Raw genomic sequence first — 13,606 nt, 5'->3', positions numbered from 1 at the left:
ACAACTAGTAAGGAATGGGATTTAATAATATATACATATATGGACAAGCAATGACAGAGCGGCATGGACTAAGATACAGTAGAATATTATAGAATAGAATACAGTATATACATATGAGATGAGTAGTGCAAGATATGTAAACATTATTAAAGTGACTAGTGTTCCATTTTTTAAAGTGGCTTTCAGTACTAGATTCATTCACTGATCCTTTGATTGGTTGGACAGCATGTAAATTCATGCTGCAAGAGCTCTGACAGGTTGGAGGACGTCTGCTGGAAGTTGTCATAATTCCTGTGTAAGTCTGGAACGGGGTGATAACCATGAACCTCCTAGGTTTTGTATTGAAGTCAATGTACCCAGAGGAGGACGGAAGCTAGCTGTCCTCCGGCTACACCATGGAACTACCCTACAGAGTGCTATTGAGGTTACTGTAGACCTCCATTGCAAAACTGTGTTTTAATCAATTATTTGGTGACATTAATATATTTAGTATAGTTTTATCTAAAATTGAAAACTTTGTTTCACTATATGAAATTCATTGAGGAGGATAGTCTTCCTCTTCTGAGGAGCCTCCACTGATTCAAATGTTTGAAATTATTGTTTTAGTGTCAGCTTCTTGCTGTCAATTTGCAGTTGACAAATTATTTGTACATATTTTCAGGCCCCCTGACCATCTGCTCAATTAAAAATCGTCCCGCGGCTGAATGTAGTTCATGATCCCTGCATTGGAAGCACTAGTCTAGTGTTTTATGAAAATGCACCTTTTTGTCTTCTCAGCTTCTGTACTGTGGCTCGTAACAAAGATTGTCTATTATAATGATAAGATAGCCGAGTGACCGCTCTAACAATGGAAATACATGTCCTCGAAGATGGAAGGCGGCGGGCGGGAGGAGGCGAGATCAGGTGGGACCATTGTAGCCAATGAGAGGGTAGATACGCGTATTAACAGGCCATAGAGATAGATAGAGAACTCATCTTTGTATCTGTGACATTTAGCGTCTGTGACAGCATGGGCAGCGCCATTGAGGCTATCTCCATTTCAATGTAGTCAGTTATCTTCGTATTCATTGGCTGATTGCGAAAAAACTCATAGGAATCCACACACAGTTGACTACTTTAAAATGGTGGAAGCCCTCAATGGCAACGTCCATGCTAAAGTGGTTAATATCCATGATGAGTCCTCTATCTCTATGAAAAGAGGCACAACTCTGAAATAAAGTAGTACATTTTTTTCAAAGTTTCAAAAATGCCACGAGCGTCCACTTATATCAGTGCATTTGTAACAACCTAACCATAACGAAACGTCTATTCGATCAAATAAGCCTCACGTAGCAAATTAGCAATTCAATATTTTGTTGAACAAATTCGACACTCATAGACCTCCATACAAAGACTCCTCACCGTGGACAGATTTTAGGCGGAGTAAAACCTTTCCCTTCGCGTCTTCCCTTTTGCTTGTAATTGCAGCTGTGCGTACCGCAAAACGGATTAGGAGAGCGTCGTGACGGCATCGTCTACGTACCTCTCTCACCAAACAGCGAGAGCTCAGCAATAACAGCCCTCACCATCATTTCTTCAAGCTTCACCCAACAAAGCGCTCCACTCAATGGGATCCTGCACAAAACAGAGGAGACGAAATCGTTCACCACCACTCTATTACCGAATCTGATAATTGCAACTGAGCGCTTTTTCTACTCAGCCTACCAATTCCGCATTCTGACTACATATTTACAGAAGCTGAGCACATTTCCTGAGCTTCCTTCTATAGTAAGGGGATTGGGGTATGACCGACGCCCCGACTCCCCATCTCCAACTCCGTTCTATCAGTTGTAGGAGCGCTTCGCAGCATGCTATCGCCGAGAAGAGGGGTCGATCACCGAGCAAGGCCTGCCGCTACGCTTCTAACCCAGGTTGCTGTCATTGCAACCTTCGTTGCTATGAGCGCTTGCATGCCAGGTAAGAAAAGCTCTTTTAATATGAAGTCGGCGCATGTTTTGCGCACATTTATTAAAGTTGATGTGGATGATGTCATGCTGTCAATGAAAACATATTTGCAGGTGTTACCGCGTTCCCTAACATATGGTAACATATGGTAACATATTTTAGGGATACACCCACTCATGAATATATTAACTCCTGTTGTTTTCTGACCATAGGCAATTTTAGAATTGAAAACTGATATTTCAATTGGTGTGTGTATCACCATTGTGAATGCTCTGTGTTTAAGCACGCAACTTCAGAGCACCTGTGGTTTCTGTGAGGCTTGGGGAAAGCTCAATTCATAGTGCATAGCACAGAATACACTTCAGAGATTTGGGTGATCTTTCAATAAATTCTATGTATCTGAAATGTGTTACCTCAAACACACAACATCTTGCTTTTATTTATTTTTACATTACCCTGGGGGGTGGAGGAGAGAGAATACAAGAATGCGTCTGGCTGGGGGTGACCTGATAAGATGTGACATATGGCATGTCTCTGGACACAGACAGACACTCACACTTAAATAGTAATTACCAGAGCCATATATAAATGGCCATTACTGACTAGTGATTACATTGCATGGTTACCAGAAGGCCAGGAACCTTTATTAGGTTACAAGCCCGTACTACACGACTACAAAATGCATTACCAAGATACCATGTATGATATCATCCATATGTAGACCCTTGGACACACACACACACACACACATACACTTGAGTATAGTGAGGTCATGTATTGTCAACCGTGAGGTATCTTATCTTAGGAAGTGGTGGTGAAATGGAAACTGGCTATCAGCAGGCAAGCTGTTCTGTGACACGTTCCCCCTGTCAGAGAGACCACAGAAATATAATCACTAGAATGGGAATCCCTATTCAAATCAATGGTCAGAGGTTCTATGTCCATTCTAGTGATGGTATCTAGGATGTCCTGTGACACATTCCCCCTGTCAGAGAAACCAGTGGAGATCTTCTGTGTATAAAGTGACGCGGAAGGGCAAAAAAGCATCTAACGACGCACTTCGCTGTTCTACGACTGGTCTGAGGCAGTCTGTAAATAACAAGAGTTTTCAAGTGCAACTTTACTAACAATGGTTTTTGGAAACAGCTTGGAGATTTAACGATGCTCCTACGAAGGTTCTAAGGGTGAGTTTAGCCTTAAGATGCTTTTGGGAAACTGGGCCCTGTATATTTTCGCTCCAACCCTAATCTAGCACATCTTATTTAAAAAATGGGTTGATAAGCTGAATCCGGTTAATTACAACTGGGGTTGGAGTGAAAACCCACAGGAGGGTAGCTCTCCAGGAACAGGATTGGAGAACCCTGTTCTAGATTGTCCTGTAACACATTCCCCCTGTCAGAGAAACCACAGAAATAGAATCACTAGAATGGGCATCTCTATTCAAGTCAATAGTCAGAGTTTCCTGTGTGGCTCAGTTGGTAGAGCATGGTGCTCTAATGGCTAATTTCTCTGAAGGGGGGAAAAAAACTACAAAATTCCCTGAGAATACATTACATTACATAACATGATTAAACAATACTCCAAGCCGCAGCTTCATACTACTTGTCAAACATAAAGAACTAACGCTGTATACTGGACGTTGGGGTGGGCTTGGTTTAGGGGGTCCACGGGAGGCTTTCTAACATTTATTTGGATTCCTCACTTTTTAATCATTGTTAAGAGGATGTTTAGTTCAAATTGGATGTTGGGTACTATATGTATTGAATATTATATGAATCCTATAAATTGAAATGACTCAGATTTGTCCGTTTAAAATGAATCCCAAACAAAAAACATTGATTTCAAAGTTTAACAAACCATACAACTCTATGCACAAGGACTACTTTTAACATTTTACACTGATCATTTTACAAAAAACGTTTACTGGAAGAACTGTGCAGATGCAGAGTTTAGTAACAGAATTTTGGTAAAATCTTCCTCAGTTCTTTTGTGTCCACATTTTCCAAAAATATCTGCTCCGAATTAAGATTCAACGATGTCTACAGAAAGAATGGGGTGTCAGCGATGACATGACACATTGACTTTGAAAAAATATATATTTTGGTTATTGAACTACAGTAAGTGAAGTGTATTTACACCCGGTAACGGAATTATCATCATGGGTCCCTGATCTGTACTACACAGAAATGCATAATTATGGATATGAATGTAATTCTCTTCATGGTGACGTATCCTGAATAGGTACACAAAGGTATAAATATGCAATATCCTCCTTTGCTTATTTGGTTATTATTCTACACACTGGCAAAAAAAAAAAAAGAGCTCTGCAAGACCAAATTTGGTTGGTTTGGTCAGGACCAACTCTGAACCAGTCATAGACGTCTTATGTTTCACAAGTTTGGACATCAAAGTACAGCACAGTAGAGCTCAGTACTGTACTCTACTTTTCTTTACTGTATTGTACTGTACTGAGCTCTACTCTACTGTGCTGACCAAACTTGTGAATCCAACTGTGGTTTGTGACTACTATGATTTCCTATTGTAGCCAATTCAATTGTAGATATTCCGTTACCGATTTTTCTGAATGTATGTCGCGTTTTAATCACATAATTCATAAACCAAAGTAAAATCAGTTAAAACACTAACTAATTGGTATGTCTACCTTCACTTGTTACTTCTGTAAACTTTCATTATCCTCTTAAAGATATGTGGGTTTTTAACAGAATTTCAAGGCATAAGGCAATGTTTCTTAAACTTACAGAAGGCAGAAAAATGTATCCAAAACTAAATATGTGTTGATATTAGTTGGCAGGGGTCATTACTTCAATATTATTGTGTTTTGAGATATTTCTAACACCTTTTTAAGACTTTTTCTGGTAGACCCCTTTTCTATCTGTTTGACCAGAAATCAAAGCCTTTGCTAATTCCATATTTTTGGGATGGAAAATGGTTGAAAAATGTATATATGCCTTAATAATAATAATAATAATAATAATAATAATAATAATAATAATACAAATACTTAGCTTTCATTTGACACCCAATTTGACATGCTCATATGAACTTCACATGTTGGTGCTCATGGGTTCTTTTACATGACCGATGGCCAATTTGGGTTCAATCAGTTGGCTTAATTTGCAGGAATTCTTATCTGTTTCTAACTACAGAAACCATCTCAGGTGGGGTTCATGGCTTGCTGAAATGAAATGGAAAGACCCTGGTGTGAGCTCTTAAGCACAGGTAGCAATGGCAGAGTTGGCTGTGTCCCAAATGACACCCTATTCCCTTTTATAGTGCACTACTTTTGACCGGAGCTCAAAGGATGGGCAAAAGTATTTCACTAAATAGGGAATAGGGTGTCATTTGGGACTCAACCTGGGTCTGTGAGCTCAGGTTAGAAGGGCTGTGGATAGAAGGGCTGAGAGGTGAGAGCAGGCTTCCGTTAAGGCTGTAAAATTGAGAACCTGATTATAGTGCACTACAGCTGTATAGTATTCTGCTCCTAAAGGAGGTGGGCTGGGCTGGCACTCATGTCCTGCACACACTCTCACCGAATGGCTAAATGTCAAAAAAAGACTGTTTTAGAGCAAAGCAGTTTCTGGCATTATGTTTTAGAGAGAAGCAGTTTATCAGGCCATTAGGCGACTTTGTCCCTATGCCAGAGGGATGTCCCATTTGTTAAAATTCTGATATATAATGTGGGTTTCTTTCTCTAGTCATTTGGATAGGAAATAGCTCTGGCATCACTCATGGTGTAGACAAACAGCACGAGACATGGAAAGATTCAACGTTTGTTTTAGAGAAGCATTCTTCTGAGTCTGGATGCATCCACAATGGACCCCTATGCCCTATATAGTGCACTACTTTTGACCAGGGCCTATAGTGCACTATAGGGAATAGGGTGCCATTTAGGATGCAGCCTCTGACTGTTCAAGGAAAACATAGGCTTTGTCTAACTCTTCTTGGAAGAGATGCCACTTGGAATACCAGAAGCACAATTAAAAGGCTATCAATGATAATTGAGAATAAGAGGATTGACATTTAGTGTTGAGAGAAGAGAATGTTTTGGGGGGGGGGGAACTCATAATTAAAGCATGACAGTCTATCGATTACTTTGTCGCAGTGGAGATGTCGAATGTGTTGTTTTGCTGCTGCCCCAAGAGGAGCAGAGAAGGAGGGAGGAGAGATGGATGAATGAAAAGGTTAGCTGCCAAGGTTTATTAGATGCTGTGGAGTGTAACCGGGGCAACAACATCAGGGCAGTTCTGTTTCTTTCCCCGAAGGCGTTGGTTTTGGGAGCGAGACCAAATTTGGTTTCTTCATTTCACCTGCCTCTTGTCGTCTTACAGGCTCTCACATCTGCAGAGGTCTTTGATTTAGCCTCAGTGAGAAGTGCATGGACTTGCTGTTAGACTGGCACAGTCTTAGGGCCTTTTTACACTAACAAAATATTTGAAGTAAGATCTGATTTAAACATTAAGAAACCATAATTTGTTTTCCATATATTTCCTGGCCAACAGTGTGTTTTTGTATAGAAGTTAATGGAAAATGTAAATAGACTGACCTCACACATGGTGAACTAACTCAGCAGCTTTCAGATCTTATCTTGTCACAAAAGAAAGACTAAATTAATTTTAGATTCAGAGGTTCCAAAACTTGTCTGCTGCGCTGTATGCGTCTTGTATGGCTGCGTGTCCCCAAGTAGTCAGAGTAGCGCTGGCTTGAAGATGAAATCCTGTCGACATGTCAGTGAGATGTTTAGGCTTTCTGCTGATGTGGTGTGCTGCTGGCACTGGGAGGACCAGCTTATTCACTGTGTTGGACTGACTCTCTTTCTCGCTCTCTTTCTGTCTCTTTCTCTCTAGTGTATTTCTTTCTCCCTCTCTCCCTATTTAGTTATTTATCTTTCTCTCAATCTCTCTGCTGCATCTCTCTCTCTCGCTCTCTCAGCTGTTGTTGTGAATAACACCTCTGGTGTCGTAGGTATACAGTATGTTCAATAACTCACTTCACTCTCACAGCTCATCACAGTACTCTCTCTCAAACCTTGGTTACTCTTGAACCATCTAGGACGTCATGCATGTCCTGTTTCTCATATTTCTATGAGTACTACTAAATGTAACGTAAGAGGACGCTTCTAGACTACTTGACATGACTGAAACCATCTTTGCTCTTCTTGAATCCTCCTTTCTATTCTGAAGAGAGAATATAATCAAAGTACTTTGAATCATATGTTACTATATTCTAAATAGGCATATTATTTTTACTCAACAGAAATATTTTCCATTGCAGAGTTCTATTCCCAGAAATGCTTATATCCTACAAAGGTAATTTCAACCACATCCTCAAATGAATATTGAGGGACCATGTCTAATAATGTATTTACTCAGGCACTGGAATAGAAGCCTAACAGATTCCCAGGCCGCTGTCACACAACACTGATCAATGGGAATCATTTGAATCCATTCTATTTAAGTCGGTCTCTTCATGATTTACTGATATCAGGGTTATTAGTGTGTATTATCAATCATTCATTAGCCTGTATTCTGTATTCTGTAATGCATCAATCTGTCTGACTTAACATTTTAATGTCGAACAGTAAATCAACATTCCAGTAACCAGATGGACATTACATTAAATTTGTGCTTTTAATACCAAAAACATAAGGACACTACTACTACTCTGTTTATGCATACTAATTCATTTTATGTCATATTTTTCCATCATAACTAGGGAATGCTTTATGCACAATCTGGATGAACCGAGGTGAAATAATGTGAAGTGCATTAAGAATAGAATACAATATACTTTATTATTCCCAGAGGGAACATTCTTTGTCATATCTTTTTACGTTTATGCCTTAAAAAACATTTTAATATCACTTCTCTCATGTCACTGTGTCATTCTGCACGGCTAAACAAGGACACAAGAAGTCCACCTTGCATATGGCAGATTAAGTGCATAAGCCAAACCAGTCCATCTATTGGACTTTTTGTGTCCTTGTTTAGCTGTGCAGAATGCCACAGTGACTCACAGGAGAGAAGATACAGTAAATTAATAAGTAGTGTGAAAAAAAAAAATCAGGCAGTCAGCTGGGGCTATCTGTGTTATTATACAATACACACTGGAGGTGGTCTCAATGACTTTCAATGGTTCACATGGGCTCACGCCTGTAGGTTCTCTCAGGTGAGATCAGATCGTACTCACTACTAGACATTGTTATGGGAATATTAAATGTCAATAGCCTAGAAATAGATTAATCTTGGTCCCTCCATATGCAGTAGCGATTGAGCCTGGGGACGAGGTTACTTTTGAGCCTGGGGGCGAGGTTACTTTTGAGCCTGGGGGCGAGGTTACTTTTGAGCCTGGGGGCGAGGTTACTTTTGAGCCTGGGGGCGAGGTTACTTTTGAGCCTGGGGGGTGAGGTTACTTCAAACCCTACAGTATAGCTCACTCACTGACAAAACACCTGGAACAATTCTATGTAATGCACCTGAGACCATGACAACTAGACCCATATATGTAGGGCTAACAGTAGCCTATTCCGAGACCATGGCAACTACACAGATACTTTTGGTCATGTAGTGTATGTGGACACCTGCTCGTCGAACATCTCATTCCAAAATCATGGGCATTAATATGGAGTTGGTCCCCCCTTTTGCTGCTATAACAGCCTCCACTCTTCTGGGAAGGCTTTCCACTAGATGTTGGAACATTGCTGCGGGGACTTGCTTCCATTTAGCCACGAGCATTAGTGTGGTCGGGCACTGATGTTGGGCGATTAGGCCTGGCTCGCAGTCGGCGTTCCAATTAATCCCAAAGGTGTTAGATGGGGTTGAGGTCAGCGCTGCGTGCAGACCAGTCAAGTTCTTCCACACCAATCTCGACAAACCATTTCTGTATGGACCTCACTTTGTGCACGGGGGCATTATCATGCTGAAACAGGAAAGGGCCTTCCCCAAACTGTTGCCACAAAGTTGAAATCGTCTAGAATGTCATTGTATGCTGTAGCGTTATGATTTCCCTTCACTGGAACTAAGGAGCCTAGCCCGAACCATGAAAAACAGCCCCAGACCATTATTCCTCCTCCACCAGACTTCACAGTTGGCTATGTGCACTGGAGCAGGTAGCGTTCTCCTGGCATCCGCCAATCCCAGATTCGTCCGTCGGACTGCCAGATGATAAAGCGTGATTAATCACTCCAGAGAGTCCAATGGTGGCGAGCTTTACACCATTCCAGCCGATGCTTGGCATTGCGCATGGTGATCTTAGGCTTGTGTGTGGCTGCTCGGCCATGGAAACTCATTTCATGAAGCTCCCGACGAACAGTCCTTGTGCTGACGTTGCTTCCAGAGGCAATTTCGAACTCGGAAGTGAGTGTTGCAACCGAGGACAGATGATTTTTACATGTTACGTGCTTCAGCACTCGGCGGTCGTGTTCTGTGAGCTTGTGTGGCCTACCACTTTGCGGCTGAGCCGTTGTTGCGCCTAGACATTTCCACTTCACAATAACAGCACTTACAGTTGACCGGGGCAGCTCTAGCAGGGCAGCAATTTGACAAACTGACTTGTTGGAAAGGTGGCATCCTATGACGGTGCCACGTTGAAAGTCACTGAGCTCTTCAGTAAGGCCATTCTTCTGCCAGTGTTTGTCTAGGGAGATTGCATGGCTGTGTGCTCGGTTTTATACACCTGTCAGCAACGGGTGTGGCTGAAATGGCCGAATCCACTAATTTGAAGGGGTGTCCACATACTTTTGTGTGTATATATAGTGTACATGTAGGGCCAACAGCAGCCTATTCCGAGACCATGGCCACTAGACACATATGGCCAGAAGTAGCCCATTTCAGGCCATTTCCCAAAACAAGGCAATATTAGCAGAGACAACATGTTCAAACAAGACATTGATCTTTTGCAGCCCCAACCAGCCACTCAACAAACAAATAACATTTTAAGAAAATGTGACAGAATTAATTACATTAGAGCACTGAGCTACATTATGACTGATATTTGTGTTGCCTTCGTGTCCTGTGAGCGTCCCAAACGGCACCCTATTCCATATGTAGTGCACTACTTTTGATGGCTTTGGTCTAAAGTAGTGCGCTATACAGGGAATAGGGTGCCATTTAGGATGCATGTTAGTTTCAGATGGGGTTAAGGGGAGGAGGAGAAAGCAGGGGGGGAGGAGGAGAGGGAGGGAGAGAGAGCAAAACTTTACAGCAGCAGCTCAAATTTGTTTACATCCCTGTTAGTGAGCATTTCTCCTTTGCCAAGATAATCCATCCACCTGACAGGTTTGGCATATCAAGAAGCTGATTAAACAGCATGATTATTACACAGGTGCACCTTGTGCTGGGGACAATAAAAGGCCACTCTAAAATGTGCAGTTTTCTCATACAACACAATGCCACATAAATTATGTCTTACGTTTTGAAGGGCTGTGCAATTGGCAGGAATGTCCACCAGAGCTGTTGCCAGATAATTTAATTTTCATTTCCATAAGCCGCCTCCAACGTTGTTTTAGAGAATTTGGCAGTACGTCCAACCGGCCTGAGAACCGTAGACCACGTGTAACCACGCCAGCCCAGGACCTCCACATCCGGCTTCTTCACCTGCAGGATTGTCTGAGACCAGCCACCTGGACAGCTGATGAAACTGAGGAGTATTTCTGTCTGTAATAAATCCCTTTTGAGGGGGAAAAAACTCATTCTGATTTGCTGGGCCTGGCTCCCCAGCCCACTTGGGAGCCAGGCCCAGCCATGGCTGCGCCCCTGCCCAGTCATGTGAAATCCATAGATTAGGGCCTAATGAACTTATTTCAATTGACTGATTTCCTTATGAACGGTAACTCGGTATAATCTTTGAAATTGTTGCATGTTGCATTTTTATATTTTTGTTCAGTATAATAACAACCAATACAGAGAGTGAGCACCTGAGGAGGACTGTTTGAATTTCCGCTTTAACTGTGGCACTTGCAGAGTACTGCAGATGGGAGATAAATCAATCACATTTATTTAGAAAGCCCTTTTTACATCAGCAGATGTGCTTCTACAGAAACCCAGTCTAAAACCCCAAACGGCAAGCAATGCAGATGTAGAAGCACGGTGGCTAGGAAAAACTCCCTAGAAAATGCAGGAAACTAGGAAAAAACCTAGAGAGGAACCAGGCAGAGAGAGAGACACACACGTTCGGTGAACAGGTCAGGGTTCCGTAGCCGCAGGCAGAACAGTTGAAACGGGAGCAGCAGCATTGGGCATCATGAGTGGCAGCTGCAACCTTTTCTCTGTCTCTAATGTATTGTGTCCTGCTATCAATAGGGAATAGATAACTAATATATGCATCACTGGCTTATCATTCAGACTCATATGGTGCCATCGACTACAGCTAGAAGGGAGCCAGACTGAAAAAGGTTTTAAATACAATACTTAATGACATTCACTCATTTCCTGAGACAGCCTTACAAGAGATGAGCAATGAGACATGTTGTCACACGTGAATAGAAAACGAAACCAGATTATCACAGGTTAATTTAAACACTACCAATAGAGCAGAAGTGTGCCAAGGATCCAATATAGAATTGTCTCTACGCTACAACACTGTAAGAGTAAGGACGAGTCCCATGTAGAGTAAGGCTCAGTCCCTATTCCCTATATAGTACCCTATTGGCTCTGAGCAAAAGTAGTGCACTATGTAGGGAATAGGGTGCCATTTGGGACACAGCATACGTCTTCATATTAAACAATTTGCCAAAAGGAGGATGCTAATCAGTCTGCCTCTTTGGCAGTGATTGAGTGAATGGTCTCTTCCTGTTAACATTGTTCAAGCAGACAGACAGACCGACAGCTTGACAGAGACAAAGCCTCCTATTTGTAAATAGAAGGCTCTTGATGGACAGAGGCTGCCTGTCATGTTTTCAGATAAGTGCCACCGCTGCCGCTCTTCAGTGCCCTGGGTACACAGGGTTTAACTACTGCTTCCTCACTCCTCTACATTTGGCTCCTGACAGCACCTCCCAGCCTGCCTGGCTGGTCTGGCCCTGAGGATCACCAGCCCTAATAGGTAACAGCAGGTTGTGGAGGAGCATGGCACACGCAGATAGACACTACAGAATGAAGGAGAGAGCAGCTCAGCTGGCAGTGAGGAAGGAGAGGCAGGGGGGAAACATTGAGTCTTGCAGGGTTTCAATCATTCACATTGGCAATGTCACTGACTATAAATTGAGTGAGAGGTGGTGGGACTGACAGAACTATAAAAATGTTTTCAGTTTAATATTGTACTGTTCCAGTTCCAGATTGCTTTGATAATCCCCAAGCAGTGGTTTAATTTCATTTTGAGTCAGTTACATTTGAATTCTTATCATGAATTCATTGGAGAGTTCTCAGAAAACGATTGGCATTGTTCTAAATCATAGGTAGTTTGAATGTAATTGACTCTGGCAGACAGTTCATAGGCATAGAACACTTTCATGTCAGAATGCAGGAGACAGTCTTGACTCACTGTGGGTTGGGCTCAGTTGGAGATATCGCACTACTGCATTCACCTCTTCTGTCAGAGTAGCTTTGCATTCAGTAGGTGAGCTGCTAGTGAACCTGGGTTCAAATACTATTTGAAATACTTTAGGGCTGACCCCATTTAGTTGACTGGTCAATTGTTTGGTCGATAGGCTGTTGGTCTACCAATAGCTTGTTTAGTCAAGCAGTTGCAAAAAAAAAAAAAAAAAATGTTTTATGGCACGTCTTGATTGATGGACTAATCCATTGTGAGGCCGCAGGGATGGCTCACCAGTAGTACATTTACCATTAATTACCATAACTTCTTATCTACAATGTTTATTTGGTTACGGTCATTTCTGTTAATTCATTAAATATATTATTATTACAGTCTTATTGCTGTCATTGTAGGAGTGGACACGTTGTTTGCAGAGCGCACAACCTAGGCTACACCTGTGAGAAACAAGTTTTGGTTGGTTTCATTCCATTTACAAGTTGTCAATTTAGTAATTGTGTTTTGTTTGGAATGCTCCTGTCAATGTTGATTAAGGAAGCGCACCTGATTACGCATAGAAGTGGGCCTAGGCTACCTGGCCTGCGCGCAAATGTAGGCTTATAAATGTGCCCATTTGGGGATCTGATAGTCTTAATTCACCACCACTAATGAGCTGTGGAGCTTCTCAAAGTAATTAAACAGTTAGTTAACAAAGTCTGTATTTACATCCATTGAGAAAGGCTACATTGAGGAATTATTGTCAATTTCAAAAATCTTTCCAGCTCTCTCCCTTTCGATAACCAATTAACATGAAAGGGAAAAAAATGTAAAATGTTGTGCTCTGATCCGGTGGAAACGTCATAAAACAGGCCTACATAATTACTTCTTATCCCTTACACAAATAGCCTACAGCTGTGTCTGTCCGGAGCTCACTGGCACAGGAAACTCTGAGGGGCCAGAATATTTTATACAATGTTGCAAGTTTGTTAGTGCAAGCTTTGGGCTGGACCAAGTTGATAGTTGATAGTGTTTCAAGTTCCTTGCAGACAGGCCATGCATAGCCAATGTGATCGTTTTTCTTATCAGGATATTTTCTACCTGCAGTCTGCAATATTTGTATTTGTTGACTTTATGTAGGCAATTTTTACATAGTTGGAAATGGCAATAAAGTTACTTT

General features: G+C 41.8%; 1 protein-coding gene across 1 annotated transcript in view; it reads left to right on the top strand.

Annotated features, from left to right (window-relative positions):
• Positions 1–1,847: 1,847 nt before the first annotated feature.
• The window catches only part of LOC311144911 (neural proliferation differentiation and control protein 1-like), a gene marked incomplete at both ends in the record, with an annotated part of 40,145 nt that continues 28,386 nt past the window's right edge, over positions 1,848–13,606 (top strand). Inside the window, one exon of the mRNA XM_084181092.1 lies at positions 1,848–1,956. Coding sequence (XP_084037218.1) covers positions 1,848–1,956 — 109 coding nt within the window. The remainder of the gene's footprint in view (positions 1,957–13,606) is intronic.

This window comes from Coregonus lavaretus (genome assembly GCF_964263955.1).
Source record: "Coregonus lavaretus genome assembly, chromosome: 17".
In the NCBI taxonomy this organism is placed as follows: domain Eukaryota; kingdom Metazoa; phylum Chordata; class Actinopteri; order Salmoniformes; family Salmonidae; genus Coregonus; species Coregonus lavaretus.
The sequence above is the reverse complement of the archived record's forward strand: the minus strand, read 5'-3'. Positions and strand labels throughout refer to the sequence as shown.